Source organism: Astyanax mexicanus, chromosome 13, assembly GCF_023375975.1.
Source record: "Astyanax mexicanus isolate ESR-SI-001 chromosome 13, AstMex3_surface, whole genome shotgun sequence".
Lineage (NCBI taxonomy): Eukaryota > Metazoa > Chordata > Actinopteri > Characiformes > Acestrorhamphidae > Astyanax > Astyanax mexicanus.
Window position 1 is genome coordinate 2,639,936 of NC_064420.1, and position 23,723 is coordinate 2,663,658.

At 40.5% G+C, this 23,723-nt stretch overlaps 1 protein-coding gene across 2 annotated transcripts in view; it reads right to left on the bottom strand.

Moving 5' to 3' along the window:
- The window catches only part of rbms2b (RNA binding motif, single stranded interacting protein 2b), a 37,475-nt gene that overhangs the window by 4,356 nt on the left and 9,396 nt on the right, over positions 1–23,723 (bottom strand). Inside the window, exons 2-13 of one of the 2 annotated variants that reach the window (XM_022677158.2) lie at positions 20,617–20,792; positions 12,021–12,079; positions 11,043–11,134; positions 5,256–5,413; positions 5,078–5,157; positions 3,931–4,040; positions 3,743–3,789; positions 2,800–2,893; positions 2,386–2,436; positions 2,167–2,277; positions 1,064–1,144; positions 602–707 (exon numbers count right to left, since the gene is read on the bottom strand). In XM_022677158.2, the coding sequence (XP_022532879.2) occupies positions 627–707; positions 1,064–1,144; positions 2,167–2,277; positions 2,386–2,436; positions 2,800–2,893; positions 3,743–3,789; positions 3,931–4,040; positions 5,078–5,157; positions 5,256–5,413; positions 11,043–11,134; positions 12,021–12,079; positions 20,617–20,792 (1,140 nt within the window). In that variant the 3' untranslated portion in view covers positions 602–626. Of the gene's footprint in view, positions 1–601; positions 708–1,063; positions 1,145–2,166; positions 2,278–2,385; positions 2,437–2,799; positions 2,894–3,742; positions 3,790–3,930; positions 4,041–5,077; positions 5,158–5,255; positions 5,414–11,042; positions 11,135–12,020; positions 12,080–20,616; positions 20,796–23,723 lie in introns of both variants that reach the window. The other variant, XM_022677157.2, reaches the window with a different exon arrangement.

Below are 23,723 nucleotides of genomic sequence, written 5' to 3' on the forward strand. Positions count from 1 at the left end.
CAAAAACAGAAGAAATCTGTAGGGGGGGGGAACACTTTTTTTCACACCACTGTTCCTGAATATTTATGTGTACATAAAATTCTACTGTGATGAGTTTACATTGATTTAAATATGCATTATTAAATGTTTTTAAAATGTGATTAATCACGAATAATTAAAGCAAATTGTCAAATTGCGCAGTCATTTACCTTTTTTATTGGCGCTCAACAGCCCTAATTATTAAACTATTATATTGTCATTATAACTGTGTTATTCAATGATCTTAAAATTCATTCTAGGACAAAAAAATGTGTAAAAAAAAATAGTTATCGTAACAGGCCAAAGTATAAGGTTTATTACAGTGAGCATTTATTTCCATGCTTTAGACGGTTAACATCAATGCCTTTATAGCATAACTTGAAAGACCACAGAAGTATGTGAGGTGATAATAATAGTGTTTAAAATGGATATATTGCTTTTTTGTACATTTAGAGATTATAAATAATCATTTAGATGTTATTAGAAGTTTATAATGGTCATAAAAGGAGTTGTGGGTGGCTTAATTTAATATGCAACCTCCTGCAAAAACACACAGATACAGATACAGAGCAGTGAAACCCACCTCCTCCTCCTCCTCCTCCTCCTCCTCACTTGCCGTGCTGGTAGGAGTACGCTGTATGCTCTGTGGGCGTCTCTATGGCAACCTGCTGCTGCTGGACGGCGTTTTCCTGCAGATTGATGAGGTGAGCATTAAAATCGGTGAGTAATGAGTAATATAAAAAAAATCTGATTTTATCCCATTTTCTTCACAATTTGAAAGGCCAGTTACCCATCCCACTTATAAGGCCTCCAACTATCACTAGTGATGCCCCAACACTAGGAGGTTAAAGACCAGCACATGCCTCCTCTGATACATGTGAAATAAGACTCTTTTTCAATTGGAGCCGCTGCTGCTGATGATGTAGCAGCTCGGAGGAAAGCGCAGCGACCCAGCTCTGATACATCAGCTCACAGATGCCTGTGCTAACCAACATTACACTAGGAGTGATGTCTTAGTTAATAGTACATATTATTTTTGCCTCACCTCAACTGAGACGCTGGCAGGAGGCACTTGGGTGTACTGGGGTATGTAGGTCCCTTGCATAGCTGTGTTTGCAGGTATATACTGTAAAAAAGAGAGACAACATAACTGTAACTGTGAGGTAATTACAGATGTAGAACTGTTCACTATTCACCTTATTCTGCCATGTTCATTTTCACAAGTTCGCAATTAATCAAAGCAAATTGTGCAATTATTTTGTATTTTTTTTGCACTCAACAGCCCTAGTTATTATGCTATTATATTGTCATTATAACAGTGTTATTAATGAATCTTAAATGATCTTAAACTTATTTCTGGAATTAAATATTGTCCAATAATTATAGTTATCATAACAGGCCAAGATGCAAGGTTCTTAAAGTGACCATTTCTTCCCATGCTTTAAAAGGTTAACATCAATGCTTTTAATTAACTTAACAGTAAAAAGAAGTAACAGTGTTTGAAATGGACATATTGCTTTTTTATATATTTAGAGAGTATAAATATTAATTCAGATGTTAATAGAAGTCTCTACTTGGTACATGATTACATCCAAACTCAAAGTGAACACAGCAGAAGTGATGTGAATGCATATCTCCTACAGGCTCTGTACAATGTGTGCATGATACTACCACCACCATGTTTCACAGATGGGTGAAGATTTTTAAACTGAATTGCAGTGTTTTACTTACAAATAGCTTCATTCATTTTGTTTCATCAATTTATTAAACACTGTTCAGATTGAGAAAGGCCTTAAGTTGCTTAGATATTACCTCATGTTCTTTTGTGACATCACAGATCTGTAATGTTGGATCGTTTTCTTAATAAATAAATGATTTATTCTAATATTTTTGTCTCGTGTTTGATTTTGATCCATTTAATCTCCTTCAGGTGATTTGTTTGCATGTTTGAATATTCATAAACAAGAGTCAAAACCCTATCTTTTCTCCCCGCCCACTCCTCCGCAGGATTAAAGCAGTGTTATACTGGATCACCGGAGCACTTATTATTTTTTCACTAAAAAACAGCTTGCATACCTTCTACAGTATACCTCTGTGCAGTGTGTATATGTGTGTGTGTGTGTGTGTGTGTGTGTGTCTCAGTCTCACCGTGCCGGTGCTGCCCAGAGACAGGTGGCTGAGCTGCTGGGCGAGCGGCCCCATCATGGCGGCGGGCTGGATGGACAGAGTGTGGTCCATGGTGGGCGTCAGGACTGTGCCCTGTGGACGAGACGGCGAGCGAGAGGATAATGAGACGGATCTGAGCGGAGCAGCGAGACCAGGCTTATTAAAAATAGCTGTGCGGGTTTAACGGACTCAGGGACTCACCGTGGGCTGCATGAGGTACGACTGATGGTGCATCCAGGACGGATTGTGAACCTGTGAAACAGGAAGAGCGGCGCTGTCAGCACGACTCGGGCGAGACGAGAGGACACGCTGTGCTTTACTGCTGCAGTGATTGGTGCACTTTGGCTGGGGTTTCTGGATGCTGGATTTTTATTGGTGATACTTTACTACACTAAACACTAAATGATAGTGATCTGTAAATGTTCGTATGGTGCACTCAGCCGTTAAAAAGAATACGTTACTGTTATATTAAACTTAAAGCTTTAAGTGTCAGTCTGTATTATTATTATTATGTTTCTAAACTGAAAGCAGAAGCATTTCTGAGTGGAGAAGAATATGGATAAAATATAGTGTTTAATTGTAGCAGTGTGCTGGTGGTAATGTGGAAGATCTGACCTGGTATGTTGATACAGGAGAATGCATGTATGGAGAGATGGAGGTCTGTGTAATCATTCTGTTGGGAGCGATGCAGTACGGAGAGGAGTAGAACCTGCAGGGGGCGACACACACACACACACACACACACATATACACAGACACATAGTCACACAAAAGCTGCTTTAACACAGAATGCTAAAAATTTGCCTCTGTGCTTTTATACATAGTGTATTAAATATATAGATAGTTCAGCAAATGTAATTTAATTTAAATGTAAATGAAGTAAATTCATAAAATAATAAAAAAACAAAAGATGTTTAGGTCGAGCTAGTTGATAAATTTGGCGTTTCACAGTCACAAACAGAAATAGCTAGTAGATTAACAAGCTGATTGAAGTGATTGATCTGTTCTATGCGTTTTACACATCATGGATAAATGACACTAAAAATGCATCATTTACAAGCAAAGCAGACACATTGGACCTTATTGTACACCCAGCACAAGACGTGTCGTGATGCTCATTGCTATCTTACACCCCATCAACAGTCTATTTTAAACGTCTTTCACAGGCGCTGTTAAAGTCTGGAAGTGAGGTGTGTTCAGGTTCAGGTGGGGTTTTTTTGGTGGTGAAAAATACAGGAGCTCCACTGACTGATTAAAACCCTGACAACAGTCAATCATCAGAGTCCATTATAATAGGTGCTCCCAGTGCTTGTACACCCTCATTCATTAAACACCCACACACACGGACACGGACGCACTGCAGAGCGCAAACCTTTGACTTTTAACTCAACAATAAACAGAATAAAGAATAAAATAACATTACTGTTCCCTTAAATGAGCTGCTTGTGTGTCTTCACACCATAAACGCTCAAAAGCACCGCGCTGTTAAGATACAAACACGCCAAAGTCAGAGCTCACCTGCTTCTTAGAGAAATATTGAGAAAAATCAGAAGCTTACCCGTTCTGCAGAGCCGGAGTGGGGTCATACGTTAGCGTCATTCCTCCCTGTAAAAAAAAATATACATAACAAATATAGTACATTTTAACATAAAGAATATTGAGAATATAAGTACCAGTCACTACACAGAATGCACTATGAAGTGTCATCTGACTGAATGTTCATATTCTCCCTCTTTAAGGTCTCACCGTCTCTCCGTCTCGCGTCCACGCCCGGCCGTTCTGAAGGTATTTGCCCGTATTCTGACGCTTCTTCTGACCCCCGTCAGCGAACTTACACAGCAGCGGTTCTGTAGGCACTGAGCAAAAATCCAGAGAGCATTTGTTAGCATGAGATTTCTACAATAATACAGTGAACATCACAAAACAACAGTGCGTAAATTGATCATTATCATAATTTGGAAGAAATTACTAAGGTCTCCTTCCACTAAAATCCACTTTTTTTTGTGAAATACGGTGGGTCGTTCAGGAAAAGCACCGTGTCTACGTCAACCCGTGAATTAGTATTCATGGCCCCGCCCACCTCGGCTCGGGACCGCCCACAGACAGCAGAGCTGAAGCCGGGCAGCGACGCCGTCTCGTCAGATAGGAGATAACTAACAGCGCTAGGAACAGCATGCAGTTCATTCCTGTGTTATTTGTGTGAATAACACATCAGTGTTTATATACTTTACCCAGTAATTCAGAGCTAAGTAACAAATGGTTAGAATTTGTTTATGGAGGAAAAACACCACCAGCCAAGTACAATTGAGATAGGTAGGTGTTTAGATGTTTAGAACAGTTTACACTAGTTAAAAGTAATAAAAAAAGTAATTTTTACTTTCTGGAGCTGGACTACCCACCTTTGTGTGTAACTATAGTTTAAATAGGATCTCCGGTGGATTTTGCGCTGAACTGCACTTAGCAGGGCTTCATTACATATGTTATAAAGTAACATGACATGACATTGCAAAGACTGTTATTAGTGTAAAAATGTCTATTTCAAAACGTTCCTAACTGTTGTTTGAAGGTGTCGCAGGGTTTTTAGCCAATCAGAGGTGATTTGTTTGCATGTATGAATATTCATGAGCAAGAGACGAAATCCTATCGTTCTTCCCCGACCACTCCTCCACAGGATTAAAGTAGTGTTATACAGGATCACCGGAGCACTTATTATTTTTTTCACTAAAAACAACTCACAGAGCATTAATTTCTGCTAGAGACACAACTAGACATTTTTTAAAATGAATAAAAAAACAATGTAATGATACTTTAAACCTTTAATTCTTTAGCCTCATGGCAAATGGAGCAAAAGCTACTAGCACTATTAACATGTGAGTGTAGCAGAGTGCAGTACCTGCTACTCCAGGTGGAGTTTTGATGTATTTGCCGTTGAAGTGCTGAATGATGGCCTCGCATTTCTCTGTGGATTCCATCCTGTTCAGAAACGGTATAGGATGTAAGTTAACACACCTGAACGCTGTAAATCTGGTGTTAATCTCAGAGGAGTCGTGGGTCGTGGGTTTGCTGTGTACCTGGCGAAGCCCACACCTCTGCTGGCACCGCTGGCGTCTCGGAGGATGCGTGTGGAGATGACCTGGCTGAAGGGCTTCAGCATGCTCTCCAGCTCCTGCTCATCCATAGACAGCGGCAGGTTGGAGATGTACAGGTTGGTGGGGTCCTGCTCCTGTTGCTGCAGAAGGAAAAAGTGATATGAGATATAGAGCTGTGTTAATATAACTCAGACTCTGTGTGTTTCAGTGCAGCATTAAGAAAGGAAGGAAGGAAATTAATTTAAATTAAAATATATGAAATATTAGGCCTATGACAAAAATCATGTTATTGACTTAAATAGACATAAATAGACACAACTTCATAGAGTTTACTTGCAGGGCATGCGATGTCACTTGAGGCAATTAAATTAAACACGTCATGCTGCAATGTTTTGATTCTTGACACAAGAAGTAGATACACAGCGCTGTCTCTGTGTCTGTGTAAGTGATAGACTGCTGCTGCCTGAGAATCTTATTTAAAGCACAAACATCCAGCCCAATTTACAGATCTGAATATTGAATATAAATATTGTTCCCCCAGAGAGATCCTGCCTTATGCCTCCACACAGTAAACATGCTGGTGTTCCTTGCTCGGAATTTGTCTGACAGTTACATTAAAAAATACATTTATAGCAAAGCTATAGCCTGCTGAGCTGATCTGTGTCTTTGATCATATGGACACTCCTGTCTTTGGAGGCTAGTTTGTGTTTGTTCAATGTCTGTTCTTAATAATAAAAAGTTAGTTTAACTGTAAAATGGTGTAATAGTATAATTATGCTAGCATTTTATAACTGTGGCACATTGTCTTAAAGGTCCTTTGAGAGCACCGGACGCAGGAAAAAGCTTTTCTATAGTGGTGCTTTAAAATGACAATATTATAGTTTATGCCAAGAATTTCTGGGACAATATATCGTCCTGAAAATGTTGTATTTGTATGTGTTTATAGAGTCTAATAGAGAAGACATTATGCTCCTGTCACTGGAGTAAAAGAGGAACAGGACGGAGGCAGAGAGGACTGCAGGTCAGGAGGTGGAGGAGGAGGTGGAGGAGGAGGAGAGAGTTTGTAGATGGGGAACGTGGTGAAGTGAGGTGAATTTTCTAAGAGACCGGCTCACAAGTTAGAGGAGGCGGCCCATTGGCCATTCTTCAATATAGACAGTGGACTGAACCAATCAGGATTTAGGACGAAAGCGGACCCACCCAATCTCTGCTTGTGACGGAGAAACCGAGGGACAGACTGAGCAGGAAAGTGTAGCACGTCAGCAGGTAGAAACGTTAGTAAAGTTAGGATTGTACAGGGATTTTAAGGTGATGGAGGTGATAACGTTAGCTCTATTCCATGAGAACGATGAGCAATGGCTGATAAAAATAGCAAACGGTCAAGACTGAGAAGTGTTGGACGAGCAGCAAGTGTGTATTTTAGGCTACATCATTTTATTTTAGTTATTTAGGTTAAAGCTGTGTTGAAAGACTGCATAGTTTGAGTTGTGTAGCCTCTGTGCTGTGAAAAAACAGATTTTAAAACTGATAAATGATCAGATAACTTAAAAAGTAAGTGTAAAAATATAAAACTAATATTAGCAAAAGGTATGCCCACACTGAATAAGAGTAAAACAGTGTCAAATGCTTTTAAGACATAGTTGCGTTGTATGAATTCATAAAGCAGCCCTGTATCCTTGTATCCTGATACAAATACATGTTATAGCTGTTTAAAGGAGGAAAAAAAGCACCTTTAACCTGAAGAATTAGAATTGAGCTGTTATAATCAGAGAAATTCAGAAAATACATATTAGACATTAATTCAATAAAAACGATAAAAAATCAATTGAATTGCGCAGAGCACACAAAAATGGTGGATTTAGACAAAGCAAAATACTAAACTTCTTATATTTAATATGCTGTTGATACATTATGCTTCTCTGTAACTGCACATATATAAAATTACAAGTCTATCTGTCAGAGGAGTGCAGGAGGATCGTTCCTCAGCGCTGAAGACCCAGAAGCTCTGAGGCTGCGGACGGGTCCACGGTGTGAAGCCCAGAGGGCAGGGAGTCAGTCCGCTTTAGCCTCCAGTACTCTCCAGAAAAAAACAAAGCAAAGGCTTCGGGGGAACGTGAGAGAGCGAGAGTGTGTGTGAAAGTGTGTAAAAGTGTGTGTGTGTGTGTGTGAGCACGTTTGAAATATCTAATTTTCACGGCTGCCTTAAATGGAAGCAAGTCCAGACAATTATGCAGCGACTAACGGCTTCAGAAGCAGCTTCTTTTTTTTTCACCCCCTTCAGATAAAAGGTGTCAAAATAACTGTCTGGGAGACGTTCAGGTTGTCAACTTATTACCATATACACGTCCTAATTGGCTCCATGTGCTGCAGCATAAAAGCCTATAGTATAATATGCACGCGCTCGTGAGCGCACAGCTTGAGTTAACTGCAGCTCCGAGGCTGGGAGTCTGCATGTCCTTGGGCCGTTACGTTTCAGCAGGAGGCCGTTTCTTACCTTTTTAACCCGGTAAAAACATACAAAACTCGCTATAAAAGCTGCCTGGGAGTTTATCGCACGCTGCACTGTACGAGATGAGGGCTGTAAAATCTCGGCTATAGTCTGTGGCTGAGGGGGAGATATTATACTGTATATTTTAGAGCTGCCGATTCGATACGTAATACCATGCAGGGGTTACGATTGATTCAATATAATGTGGTATATTGTGGTATACTGTAAGCACGGAAAAAAAAAAAATCTGAATCAAACTGAATGTAAAAATTTAAGTGTTACAGTATAAAAAACACCTGATCTGATAATAGATTTGCTGCTGTTTAACACTAAAGTAAAACTTTTACTTTATTTTTTAGTAAAAGCTTATATAATGAAACAGGCTGGACTGATTCATGTAGTTAAGTAGTGACTAACTTTTTTTTAAGCTACTGTTTTATACTATACTATAGTATAGTATATTTTATAGTATCATGTTAAGAGTTGTTATTACTAAATAAAAGCTTAGGTATATATATTTTTTCAGTTAGGTTAGGGTATTTTAAACAGAAAGTAAGGTGGCCGGTTATAGGGGACTCTTCTAATTCTGCAGGTCTTGCTGTTGAGGGGGCGCTTAAGTCACCAAAAATGTAATTCTTTAAAAAACATTTTTATTTAAAAGTCAAACATGTCCTCGATATTAATCCACACACATTTCTCTTTTAAATTTCATTTATTTGGGTGAGTAAAACACTTCAGTTTATTTATAGTAATCTAAATCTAGTAATCTAGTAATTTAAACATCTTAGATGTCTGATATTTTACTGAAATGGCAGATGTTTGGTGCCACCACGTTAGTAAAAGAGTAAAAAATGTTGCAAAAAATAATAGTTTTAGCCGTTTATCAGCTCCCCAAATCTCAACATTATATACAGCACTGCCATATATATATCTTGAGTAAACGCGGCACACTGACTTTAATCTGCACTAAAAAGCAAAAGCTGCATTTGTGCTGAACCAGAAGACCTGGATCATATGATTGAATTGTAAAATGCCACAAAGAATCAGTCAGGTAAGCGTTTTGAGCTTGATGCTGACAGGGTTAATACCACTGTGATGTTCAATTCATTTTAGTGTTCAGCATTCTGGCCTAAAACAAACTGAAAGGATCGTAAAGATAGCGGCGTGACGCCGAACCTGCGATTCACCCCGGCTCCACTTTGCATATTCATTACGCTGGTGCGCGGACGAGATTAAAAAGCTGTAAATTCATTACCGCTGCATCTCCATGTCATGAATAATGGATGCGTAATTGCGGTGACCTGCGTTGAAGGTGATTTTTTTTTTCTCACAGATCTCATCGCTTCTCGAGACTGGGAGTCTTTCTCCACACTGCTGAACGTGAGGAGCAGGAAAGCCCACGGCGCTCTCCACATCAACACCGCTGCTCCTAAATAGGTCAGGCTGCTAAAAGGCCTCGGAATGGCTGTAATTAAGTCTGCGGATGAAGGTAGAAAGGTTGAGGCAGAGAGGAGTGTGGATTTATATTTTGCTGAAAGCGAGAGGAGAAAGCAGAGCAGCTGCTCCACACATTTAACCTTCATCCATCCAACCTCACTGCTAACCTCACACTCACAAAACCAACCCTGCAGAACACGGGAAATATACAGCACAGACGAGGCTCTGAGATAAATCAACGTGTTTTTACCATAAACATAACGGAAGGCAGCAACAGAGGCAGAGGCACCCTGCAGACTGTGCCCACATCATATAACAAGGATGGCAGAGTGATGTAGAGCAAGGTAGAGTGATGTAGAATGAGGCAGAGGGAGGAAAACTGAGATAGAGCGAGGCAGAGTGACTTAGACTAAGGTAGAGTTGGGCAGAGCGAGGTTATGAGAGACAGACTGAGATAAAGTGAAGTAGACCAATGCTGAGTGTGGTAGAGTGAGAAAGAGCAAGGTAATGTGAGGCAGAGCAAGGCAGAGTAAGGTAGAGTGAGATAGAGGGAGGTAGAGAAAGGAAGAGAGAGGTAAAGTGAAGTAGAGTAAGGCAGAGTGAGGTAGAGTGAGATATGAGAGGGCAGTAGAGAAAAGCAGTGAGGTAAAGAAAAGTATAGCAAGGCAGAATAAGGTAGAGTGAAGAAGTGTGAGGTAGAGAGAAGTAGAGCAAGGCAGAGTGAGGTAGAGTGAGGTAAAGAGAAGTAGAGCAAGGCAGAGTGAGGTAGAGTGAGTCAGAATGAGGTAAAGTGAAGTTAAGCAAGCAGAGTAAGGTAAAGTGAGGCAAAGGGAAGTAAAGCGAGGTAGAGGAAGACAGAACTAGGTGATGTGAGGCAGAGTGAGGTAGAGCAAGGCCGATTAAGGCAGAGTGAGATAGAGAGAAGTAGAGTAAGGCAGAATGAGGTAGAGCGAGGTAAAAAGAGGCACAGTGAGATAGACCAAGGTTGAACAAAGCAGAGTGAGGTAGAATGAGGCAGAGAGTAGTGGAGAAAGGCAGAGTGAGGAAGAGTGAGGCAGAGCCAGGTTATGTGAGGCAGAGTGAGGTAAAGAAAAGTAGAGAAGGGCAGTGTAGTAGAGTTAGGCTATGTGAGGTAAAGTAAGGTAAAGTAAATTAGACCAATGCTGAGTGAGGTAGATTAAGGCAGAGGAAGGTAAAGAGAAGTTGAGTGAGGTAGATTGAGGTAGAGTGAGGTAAAGAGAAGTCGAGTGAGGTAGAGTAAGGTACAGCTGGCAGAGGGAGGAAGATTAGGGTGGAGAGGAGTATGTTGTTGAGAATATGATTGTGTGGTTTTATACTATGACTTTGAAATTTGCTTAAAGTATTGCAATATATTGTGATATACTGTATCGTAACCCCTGTATCGTGATACACATCTGATCTTATCGTCAAGTTCTTACCAATACGAGCCCTATAAGAGGATGTTTTTCTCTTATTGCTGGAGGCATGCTGGGGCCAAATAGGATCATAAGCAGCATTTCCACTTACACACACCACAACACCACACACACCATAACACACAGCTCTTTACCCTGCACTGATATTTAACTTCCTGAGGCCTGGAGGATCTGCAGGACCTGCTGCTATTTTAGGTAAAGAATAGCTGTTAGTCGTGTGTTTATCAGAGTCTGAGACAGACCCGTCCAACAGCTCAAACAAAGCTCAGCTCCAGAGTTTAAATAAAACAAAAAAAGTCTGACTTTCAATAATAACTGAAATAACTGCCTCCACACACACACACACACACACACACACACAGCAGAGTGATGAGAGCAGGTGCTTTAGGGAGTGAAGTGACCTCTTACCTTCGCCATCTGAGCCTGAACTCCACTGGCCTTCAGTGTGGTCACCGCTTTCTGCGCAGACGCCGGACTGTCAAAGTCCACAAAGCCATAGCCTGCACACACACACACACACACACACAGCTCTTAAGTGTGGAACAAAGGTACTTAGTTATTTTAAAAATCATGTAATCAATAAAGTAACTTTTTATAGGGGTAATCAGTAACTTATTTCTAACTATACCATCACCGGCACTCCTGCAGGGCTAAGATAGCACTGGGCAGCTGACTGTTGACTGTTGTCAGGGTTTTAATCGATCAGAAACGCACCACAACCAGGACAGAAATGTACATAAACACACACGTCACTTTCAGATCACCATGCCTATTATTTTAAATTTCTTCCTAAACTTCGATACCTTTTTTACTACGTAGACACAGGGCGTGAAAATGAGCAACAAACTTGTTGACGGGGTGTAAGATAGCAAAGAGCATTGTGACGTGCCTTGCACAGAGTGTAATAGGGCAACAGGGTCCTTGGACACAAATTGTACTGTTAGATAAATGTAAAAATCAATCATTATGTAATTACGTAATTAAGTAAATAAATACGTAATTACACGATTACTTTAATACTGTATTGCAAAGTGACAATAACACCATTTCCCAAATACTGAATTTTTAAGGGCAGTCCGACTTCAGTGACCACAGTGTCGAGTTGAGAGATTAGACCAATAGTGTTGCCTGCTGGTTGGCTGGCAGATTGCTGCATGTGTGTGCTTAAATTCATGCACACACACACACACACACACACACACACACAGGCAGATCTATGGACACACACTCCATAGTGTGGCAGCACCGGTCCAGTCGACAGATGTGCAGTTATGCAATGGCGGCCCCAATGCCGTTACATCACGCCACACCTGCCTGAGATGAAACAGGCCTGCTGGCTTTGAAGAGAGACCTCACACTGAAACACGTCAGAGCTTCACCTCTTACCTTTACACTTGTTGGTGGTCTTGTCCAGGATGGCCTTGGTGGACACGATCTTTCCGTACCTTTGGAGGCAAGAGAACAAAAGACATTAGCGGGTTTCCATCCAAAAACTTAGCAAAAGTTGCACAAAAATTGAGTTGTTTTCCCACAAAATCTTACAGCACTTCATGCTTCCCTCTACTGACATTTTATGGAGATGCCGATTTCATTTTCCAGCAGGATTTGGCACACTTTTGGGTTTTCATTGGCTGTGAGCCTTATAATCATCAACAATAAAAAAAATAATAAACGCTTAAAATAGATCACTCTGTGTTTAATACATCTAAATAATTTATGAGATTCACTTTTTCAACTGATTTACTGATACAAAGTAACTTGTCAATGATATTCTAATTTTTTGAGATGCACTAGTATATCGGAGCTGGGTATGAACGAACACATTTTAAAAACTTCCAAGAAATCAAAAGTTGTTCTTCTATATTCCAGCAGGCCAAGCTCTGCCACTATAATCAGGAGATTGCCGGTTCGAATCCTGTTTATGTAGCTTGCCATCGGCTACAGGAGTCCTGAGACAGCAAAACTGGCGCTTTCTCAACACATTATTTCAAAAGGGTGATGTGGATCAGCACAAGACTGCATCTGTGAGCTGATGTATCGGAATCACTGAGAAATCGCTGCGCTTTCCTCCGAGCGTTATCGCTGTGATGCTACTCGGCAATGCTTCAGCAGCTCAAAAAGAGGCGGAGTCTGACTTCACATGTATCGGAGGAGGCATGTGCCTGGTGTTGAGGCATCACTACTGATAGAAGAAGTCCTAATAAGTGAGTGGGTTCTTCTATAGCTTCGCTAAAGATCCAGTGGAAGCCTCTCTCTTTTTATTACAGGACTATATAGAGAAAAAATGTAAATTGATTTGGCTGAACCTCAATCATATCACTTTAACCTCATTATGTAAAACACCTTGACCATTATCTACAGTGACATTATCTCCATCCTTCTGGGCTCCACCGTGACTTTGTGAGGTCGGAGGCAATGTCACAGCGCCACACGAAGCTCTATAAAGAGCTCCGGTGATGACGGAGCCGCCGGCAGCCTCCTCCTCCTCCTCCTCCTCCTCCTCTTCCTCCTCTTCTTCTCTCCGGCTTTATGGCTGCACCTCACCGGCCCTCTCCCTCTCTCTCCTCCGCCATGCATTCGCCACGTCCTGCCGTCATTTGCATGCAGTGTTTATGAGGGACGCTGCGAGACGCTGTGTTCTCTGAATAATGGATGCTATTGTGCTCGGCCTGCTTTGCATATCTTGCAGGGAGTCCGCCGCAGTGCCGGTACACTGATATAGGAGATATATGGCTGTAGCTGCATGTATGTGTCTATTGATTAGATGCAGGGCTGCTTCAGATCACTGGGTTTTGCGGGAGAGATGGTGGAGAAAGAGAGAGAGAGAGATAGAAGGAGAGGATGGGTGAGAAAGAGTGAGAAATAGTGAGAAAGAGTGAGAAAGAAAGGGTAGGAAGAGAGGGAGGCCTCCTTTCCCCTGGCATGTGCTCGCAGTGTAACCTGAGAGTTCTCCTTGTCTGCCCTGCGCCGCTCTGGCCGCGCTCCACAATGTTAACGGCCTCTCCCTCTGCTGTTTTCCGCTGGGTCCTAATGCACCAGATCACAGAAACAGAGACACGTACGCCCATCTACAGCAGCTAATGCCAGGTTCACAACTTTTCACGACTTTTTGATTCCTTCAATTGTTCAGACTTTCACACTACACGACTGATTGACACCAGAGAATCTCTATAGAGGAGAATACGCACCTAAAGTGAGTCTAAAATGAATGAGTTCCTATGAAGCAACTGAGCAAAATCAGAGTTTATAAATGTCTGATCAGTTTTATACTAAAATATGTCCTAAAAACAGAGCTATATTAAATGTTTCAGGAATCACTCGCTGGCTCCCTCTAGAGTTTAACAGTCATTCACTGATATAACAGGGGGACAGAAAGTGGTTAGATTCTCTAAAACGGCTCTCGTAAAGCAGCAGATGTGTTTTGGACCCTTGTTTCTCTCTTTCTCTGTGATCCCACTGGCTGTATGTATGTAGCTGCTGCTCCTGACTCCCAGTCGCTGACTGAGTCAGATATTAAACATGTTGAGTCTTCGAGCAGAGTTTTTGTCGGCGATCAACGATAAACTGGCCCAAAATCGAGTAGTGTAAACCAGGCATTAGCTACATAACGCTACACAACTTGTAGCCTCGCACACACACAGTGGATGTTTCCACCCAGGGAGCCATCAAAAGCAGTAAAAAGACAGTATACACACGCTCAGTCTATTCATCTAAAATGCTCTTTGTGCTGTCGACAATACTGACGGGGCTTTGATCACGTCCCTGTCATCGCTCGACTGATCGGACACTGACGCTACGGCTCAGATCTGGAATTTAAATCTTTTAACAGAACTAACTGCACTGTGATGAACACGTGTACTGTATCGTTTATATATATATATATATAAACGATATAAATATATATATAAAAATATATATGTGTGTGCTGGTAGAAATGGCCCTATTTTAGTGATCTATTGTGTGGTTGTGTGTTTGGTATCGTGAGGGTACCAATACCAATACCAATAATTATCACCAATACTAAATGAATAGGGTATTGTATCATTTTTAACGACGAAGTATCAAGATATTTTTTTAGTATCGGTATATCGGTATATTCAGCCATGAGAGGTTTTTACATTTTTGTCTATTTGACACTATACTTGTGTCCATTAGCCTCTTTATGCTAACATTAGTTTTTTAGCATGTTGACTACAGTCGTTGGTAAAAATGAATAAAAGTACATAAATTCACAACATCTTAATAAAACTAAAATCTAAAATTCTAAAGCATAACAAGCTTTTAAACCAAAACCAAACCACATTTACTCACATTAACTTACTGCTAAAACATAAAATCTACTTAAAATTCTCAGTAAATGCATTCAGAGGCTCCGTTCAGCTCTGTTCTTTACTACACAGCACAGAGCAGAATGGGAATTTTCCACTGGCTGTAAAATATAGTCCATGACTAGACTTAATCTTGTCCAGGAAACCAGCCCTGAGGGTCCTGGTTATTTTAGCTCACTTTGTTTAAGGAAGGCAGACGAGGAAAAAGTTCTACTGGGAAAAAAACTCCCTTCTCTACAGTATACACCAATCAGCCATAACATTAGTACCATTATCAACTGTCTTTGGTTCAAGTCCCTATCTGGGTGGAGTTTTTTCTCATGTCTGTGTGGGTTTCCTCCCACAGTCCATTAGTGTATACAGCTCTAAATGAAGAGACCACCTCAGACGTTTCTGAATCAGTTTCTCTGATTTTGCTATTTATAGGATTAGGTAAATTAGTAAAATTAGTAAAATTAATATTATTGTTTTATTCTATAAACTACAGACAACATTTCTCCCAAAGTCCACATAAAAATATTCTAATTTAGAGCATTTATTTACAGAAAATGAGAAATGGCTGAAATAACAAAAAAAGATGCAGAGCTTTCAGACCTCAAATAATACAAAGAAAACAACAAGTTCATATTCATCAAGTTTTAAGAGTTCAGAAATAATTAATATGTGGTGGAATAACCCTGGTTGGTTTTTAATCACAGTTTTTTTTTCATGCGTCTTGGCATCATGTTCTCCTCCACCAGTCTTACACACTGCTTTTGGATAACTTAATGCCACTCCTGTTTTTTCAGTTGGTAAAATAAAAAAAATAACTCATCTCTTACTTTTTTAAAGAGCTGTACAAATTAGCATATTGTATTGAACTGAATAGTGTGTCATGTTACAGCTTTATTATTGGATTATTAAGAAGCTCATCTTAAAAAAGAAAAAATATGATAAATGTGTATTATCATGTCATTTTATTTTAGTTCCTGATTTAGGATGTCAGATTTAGCAATGAACCTCAATTAAATGTTGGGATAGAACAAAACGAAACATCTGGCTAATGACAGAATGCAGAATTCTGTTTTTCATATGATTTTATATTTATTTTGCTACCATTTTTTGAGCATTGAATAAATTACAGTATTTAAATATATTTTTGCCTTGCTTTTAAAATATAAGGCAACACAAAACTGATGTATTTCAAATTCACAAAATCAGCAATCAAAAATCACACTCTTAAATTGGATTTGGTATTTGGGCTTTTTTGGCATATAATTTTGGTTGCCAAATATTTATTTAATCCCTAGTCAAAACTCTGATTAAAATGCTAATTGCATCTAGTACCTGGTATTTACAGTAAGTAATCAGGTATAAAACATCTCTTAATCATCAAAACAAACATCAAAATTTCTTATTGGAATATCTAAACAGTATTTATTTAGTAAGTTAATGTCAGAAGCAGTATAAATGTGCATGGCTGCATCACTGCAGTGGTGTGTATATGAGCGAGCTCTGAGCCGCTGCATGCTCTGTTTAATAGGGCAACACTAAGCGCAGTCTATTTGCAGCGTTTTGCTGGGAGCGTGCGGCTGTGCTTTTCCGAGCGCGGTGGACGGAGGGGTGGCATTGTGTCACGGTCAACCGAGCGGCGTGACACAGAGCTGTGGTGTACGTAGCGAGGGCATGACCTGCGTGGCTCTGTGAGTAACAGGCACTCAGGCTGGCTGTGTGTTCAGGCTGTGTTTGGGGGGATGAAGCTCTGTGTAAAATCTACTATACGGCTATGGGTTCAGTGGGGAAGCTGAGGAATTCCCACTGATACTATTAGTCCTGTCTCGATAATGATATTTGTGTGATAAACAATATTATTTTCATTTTAAGACTATTTTATGTCACAGACATACATATTAAAACAACCACAAACGTTTAATTGTGACGTCACAATAAAGGTGCTTACACACGGCCTGCGGTAGCCGCGCCACTTTACGCTGATCCCCATTGGATTCAATTGTTAAGTGGTGCATTTCTACGCCCATAACCACGCCTCCACCCCGCTAACGATTACCGCATCCAAAGTTCTACATGGCTCAACTTTGACCTTGTGGCAAGTGGCACCATAACAGAAAACGCATGACGTGAACTCAACCAACGTCCAACCAACAAAAAACACGGATAAGAGACTGATATTAACGATCAGTGGACCCACTAAGCTGTACATCACTTCCCTACACGCATATAGAGATCATTTTATTCTGAGTTTTAGAGACAGATACAGATCTACAGAGGCTGTAGTGACTCAAAACTACAAAACACTGGTTGCAGAGGTGATGAGACAGCCATCAAGATCAGTTGAAGATCCACCATTCTGGTCAGCTGGTTGAAAACTTTATAGACAGTACACAGCAGGATTAGCCAGCAGACTTCACCTGAGGCAAGGATCTGTAACTGGCTTGTTCATGCAACAGATTATTTGCATAAAAGTGACAGAGCCCTTAAACGGCTCATTCTGAAAGGAACTAAAACTAGTAAGAATAGAGCTGGTGAGCTCTTTATCTTTATCTTTATGTGAGAGTGATTTTGTGCAAAGAACTTCATAAACATGTAAGTATTTTATCTCATGTAAAAAGAGCTATAATGTGTATATAAAGTTATTGTTTTAAGAATTAAATAATTTAAGTGCATTTTAAAGTTTAGATGCAGTAAAGAAAACCGCTTTAGTACTAAAGCTGTAGTAAGATTAATGCACTAAGATTAACTTAACTCTGATCATTTGCACCCAGGTGTATTGTTAAGTGGTTTCCGTGAAAGATGATGAATGCATGGGGACTGGCAACACTCTATCACTAACATAAAATGATATACAGCACATAATAACTGGAGTACATATATATATGCTTTAGCTAGTCTGCTATTTTCACCCGGCTTTAAATTACGCCGAATGCACGCTTTGTGTTGGTGCTATAAAACGCCGGTCTGCTGTAGAATAAAGCAGGATGTAGCGGATGCTCCACAGCTTTAAAAGTAATTACTCTTGCAAACATCCCCTTTACCAGCTGGTGCTACAGCTTCAAGAACACCTGACACATACATCTCTCTCTCTCTCTCTCTCTCTGCCTCTCTTTCCCTCTCTCTGCCTCTCTTTCCCTCCCTCCCAGTCAGCCTCCTCTCTCCCTCCCAGCTGTTGCCCTTGTTTGTCTTTCTCTTTCCCCTTGGGCTCGGAGTTTCCTGTAGGGCTGGGCAGACTCATCGAAAGCCATTTCTTCCATGGCTGCTGCGAAAGAGAAAGAGAGAGAGAGAGAGAGAGAGAGAAAGAGAGGAGAAAGGGCCTCTTCTCTCTGGCTTTACTCTTTGCTTTACTTTTCTTTACTCTGCTTTCTTTTTTTCTTTCTTTTTCTCTCTCTCTCTCTCTCTCTCTCTCTCTCTCCACCTCTTCAGCCTTCCTGTCTTTCAATAGACTCTTAATTCTTGGCCCCTCAAATTCTCGAAAAGCATCACAACTACAACACGGTCTGCCTGAATAAAACCAATTGCAGGCGAATAGCCTCTTTTCCTGGATTAGAACTGACTCTGACTGTAGTGAGAACTTGATAAAACTTGATGGAAATCAAAATCTAAAAAACTGCACCAGTTTCTGATCTATGGTACGTATAAATACGAGACTCAGAATGGGTTATTTGTAGTAAAAACATGGAAAAGATTGATTAAGACTAAACTAAACTAATGGTTCCATTAAATAAAAAGCTCTTAACTGTGTGGATCTTCCTCATATCTGAACTTAAAGAGACGCAAGGCCAATTGTCGTTTTTTTCCACCCCAAACACAAACAAAAACATGCAATCAACAGACAGAATTAACATAAAAAAATGTATGGCTCTATAACGCTGGGATGAAGGAAATTCCTCAAGGCCTCTTGGCTGCAAAAACAGCGGCTGGGGTTTCTCGTCAGACCCCTCCTTCGCTTTCTCTCCGTAAAAGGAAGTGAGGCTTTGGGAGGGAGGGAGGGAGGGAGGGAGAGAGGGAGGAAAGAAAGACAGGCAGCGAGGGACAGGAGGGGAGGGGAGGCGAGGTTTAAGGGAGGCGCAATCATGCCTACTTGTTGGAAAGGCTTAGCGCTGCCAACTAGAAAGTGCTTTGTTTGAAACCCAAACCCCTGTTGACTTTACCACAAGTTAAAGCCTGCTGCAGCCTTTCATTCCTCCACAGGGTCATCTGAGATAAAGGCGCGGGCGAGGCGCGGGCGAGACGCGGCGGGCGCACCGACTGCAGTGCAATAATAATAAAACGGCATTAGATTAAAAGAGAAAGGAGCTGCAATTAATCTAGAGAGCAGCAATGCACAAACGTAAACTCTATATTAATGAAACCAATCCGCCGCATACCTGCCCGAGATCAAGTGTATTTCATTACCGCTCTGCTCCACGCTGCCAGCGGTGTGTGCTGTGTTTCTTTTTCAGCGTGAGGGTCAGTCCAGGACATTCTCAGTCCTCTCCTCCTCACTGAATTCTCCCGTTCTCCGTCCACCCTGACCTAAATCCACATCAGATTCGAGGAACGCTCCAGTGTTTCTCAACCTGAACCATGTTTTTCCCCGAACAAAAACATTAGAAGTGTTTTCTGAGTTAATGGATGTTCTGTTCTCATCTAAGTACAGGGACACTGCTGTGTAAAGGACAGTAGGCTACAGATGTGAGAGCGAGAGCGAGGGAGAGAAAGAGAGAGAGAGAGAGAGAGAGAGAGAGAGAAAGAGAGAGAGAGAGAGAGAAAGAGAGATTAGGTGGAAAAATGATGAAGTATTCCTCTAATAGCCAAGATGCCACCTCCTGCCATCATCATCTCCTTCAGAAAGGTGAAATTACACTTCACTACTTCACAGCAGCTGTAGCTAGTACATCTCTCACACACACATACACACACACACACACACACACTACATAGATCTACAGGGGTTGGACAATGAAACTGAAATACCTGTCATCATTTTAGTGTGGGATTTTAGGTTTCATGGCTAAATTGGGGCGGCCTGGTAGCCAATCCTCATAAATTGCAGAGTGTGAAGGTTCAATTAGCAGGGTAAGAGCACAGTTCTGCTTAAAATTTTGCAATGCACACTATAACATTATGGGTGACATACCAGAGTTCAAAAGAGGACAAATTGTTGGTGCACGTCTTGCTGGAGCATCTGTGACCAAGACAGCAAGTCTTTGTGATGCATCAAGAGCCACGGTATCCAGGGTAATGTCAGCACACCACCAAGAAGGACCAACCACATCCAACAGGATTAACTGTGGACGCTGTAAGAGGAAGCTGTCTGAAAGGGATGTTCGGGTGCTAACCCGGATTGTATCCAATAAACATAAAATCACGGCTGATCAAATCACGCAGAATTCAATGTGCACCTCAACTCTCCTGTTTCCACCAGAACTGTCCGTCACCACAATCAATTATTGTGCTCTAAAACCAGGTGTTTCAGTATGGCGTCACATCAATGTCAAAAGCCGGGGGCGCAAAAATACCAGGTGAAAAAAAAATCAACCAGCATGTTTTAACCTTTTTACGTGAGCATAAATGTGAAACTAGCGAGCAAAAAAAAGGGAATCGCTGTTTCTCTCGAGCTTCATTTTTATAGAGCCAAAACAGCTACATTTTTTATCTTAAATAAGCAGAAGACTCACGGCTGACAGAGCTTCACCAGATCCTGATCTGTGGTTCCTGGGTGCAGGCCGCGGATGTAGAGGTTGGTTCTGCTTAGCTGGTCACCTCCAACGGTGCTTCCATTACTGCTGCTGCTGGTGGTGGTGGTGGTGTTGGGACTGGGCGGTGCCATCTGTTGAGTGGCGGACACATAGGCCTGCTAAACGAATAAAGACAAAAGAAAAAATATGTTAAGACACAACAAGCTGCACCCAACAAAAACTTAATGTAACTGTATCATACAGCATTACAGACAAGGAGCAGAAAATGTACAAATAACACCAAACATCGGCTAATGCTAAAGCTAATGCTAATACTGCATAAATCAAGCCAGACCTCAGTGTTTTCATTGGGGTGGACAGAACACTCATACACTCGTTTTTTATATCTTTATTATTTATCTCTCTCTGTTCCCATATTTTCATTTGAAATGACTGAAAATAAACAAGTATTTCACCAATTCTGATTTGTTAATTCTAACATTGTCTTCTGTGTGTGTGTGTGTGTGTGTGTGTACATTGAATATACTGGCAGTAACACTTCACTGCATTATTAGCACACTAAAGGCTGTGTTAAAGGCTTTTTTCAGTGGGATGGGAGATGTGTATATTTGGCAAACTGTAATTTGAACAAATAACTGTTCAAATTTAACCAAAAAAAAGCTTGTTTTATATTTTCTCCCATTGCACTTTAATCTTACCCAACATGCTTTGCCATTCATTTACTTGACATTGCACTGGAAACACTTAAAAGGAAGAAATGCATGATGCAATGAGAAAGACACCCTCTCCTACTCTGGGTTCCAAAACTACTTCAGTTCACACTCCCAACTGACATGTGTACCTCCTTAGATCATAGTGGCTTTCTTACACCACAACCACTACTTTAACTTTACTGAAAGACTGGAAAAACTGCTGCACGGTCTGCTAAGAAAATATTCATATTATTATTATTGTATTACTACTCATATTAATTACAACAATATTCTGTGAGTGCCTTTGGGATCCAGAGGCTCCCAGTGGTGTATAATCACATCGCATTTGGTTTGTATTTGGTTTGTAAGCGCTGCATCATTGTAATGCATCAAGTAATACATGGAGAGCTTCGGTCACCGTTACAGTGTATTACCGGCTGATAATGTCACTCATAAAACGCCTCTCAGCCAATAACATTGCAGGGTTGGAACTGGAACTGTGGTATAATATGATATATTCTGAGAAAATGCAGTAATAACCTCACTGACTGTTAAAAAGAAGTGCAATTTTTTTTTACAATAGCCAATAAAACGCAACAATTCCAAGGTTTGCTTTTTGGTTCAATCATCCAGGCTTTTACACAATCAAAGCCCTTTCAATTATTATCATATGTGTGACTGGAAGAGGCCGGCAGCCCCCTCCTGCTCCTCCTCTTTTCTTCGGAAGGCTCTGCTTACTTTTCCAATTAACTCCTCATCAGTCACAGGGGCAGTAAAGGATGGAGTATTTCATTAGACAGGCCTGTGAAATCAGACCACGGACCGGGAACAATGGGCCAGTTTAATGCGGGCCTCAAGATCACTGGTTCTGGCCGGGGATGTTTGAAATTAAAGGGGAGGCACACTTCCAGCTTCCAGAAGAGCCGGCAGAAAGGTTAATCCAGGCCCTGGATGCGTCTGTGGACGGAGGGGGGATCTGGGGGTTAATCCCCTCCGTGACCATATTCTCCTGAAAGTTACTTCAGCGTCTACAGAAAGCAGCACGAGCACGAGCGCTTTTCCTAAAATCGAAAGAGAAAGTGAATAAAATCTCCCCTGACTCACATCCTCTCAGCCTCATGGGTTTAAAGGGTCAGCTTCCTTATTGCGTAATCACATTTCCATGGAAGGAAAGAGACGATGAGTCTATAACGCAGAATTCTTGAGTTAAAATAGACTCTTTCTGCAGTTGTACGCAGTTATCCATCTATAGGGATATAGTAGAGATATAGTATATATATATATATACATATTTTTATATATACATAGCTCTGGTGGAAACAGGAGAGTTGAGGTGCACACAGCGGTGGTTTTATGTTTTTTGGATACAATCCAGGTTAGCACCTGAACATCCCTTTCAGACAGCTTCCTCTTACAGCGTCCACAGTTAATCCTGTTGGATGTGGTTGGTCCTTGAATGAAGATTCAGATGTTATAATAGGGATACATTTCACATAACTACAGCTCTAAAAAAAATAAAAGAGATCACTTCAGTTTCTGAATCAGTTTCTCTGATTTTGCTATTTATAGGTTTATGTCTGAGTAAAATGAACATTGTTGTTTTATTCTATAAACTACGGACAACATTTCAACTAAATTCCAAATAAAAATATTCTCATTTAGAGCATTTATTTGCAGAAAATGAGTAATGCCTCAAATAACAAAAAAGATGCAGAGCTTTCAGACCTTAAACAATGCAAAGAAATCTAAATTTGGCGGAATGATTCTGTTTTTTAATCACAGTTTTTTTAAGCATCTTGGCATCATGTTCTCCTCCACGAGTCTTACACACTGATTTTGGATAACTTTATGCTGCTTTACTCCTGGTGCAAAAATTCAAGCAGTTCAGTTTGGTGGTTTGATGGTTTGTGATCATCCATCTTCCTCTTGATTATATTCCAGAGGTTTTTAATTTGGTCAAATTTGGTGCATTCCAACTGTGGACGTGCCAAATTAGTATCAAACAGGGCTATTTTAGAGCTATTAAATATGCAAACTAATGTTTCTTTACATTTATTTACTGCTTTCAACCTTACTAACAGCTGTATTTGTATTTAACAAAATGCAAAAATAATCTAATCATTAAGTTTAACACTATGTCATATAACAAAATTTCTCTAAAGCAGATTATTATTATTATTATTATTATTATAGACTGAATAAGGTGGTGGAATGACAGTGGAATTACAATTTATTTATTATTAAATTATTAATAATATGGATGTTGGTTTAAATAATAATACAATAAAGCTATTTTTCTAAATAATCGCCCAGTTCAAGGTTAGTTAGTGGAAGTTAACAATTCTTAACAAATGGGTTTTTCAATACTTTTATACATACAGTATGTTTTTTATG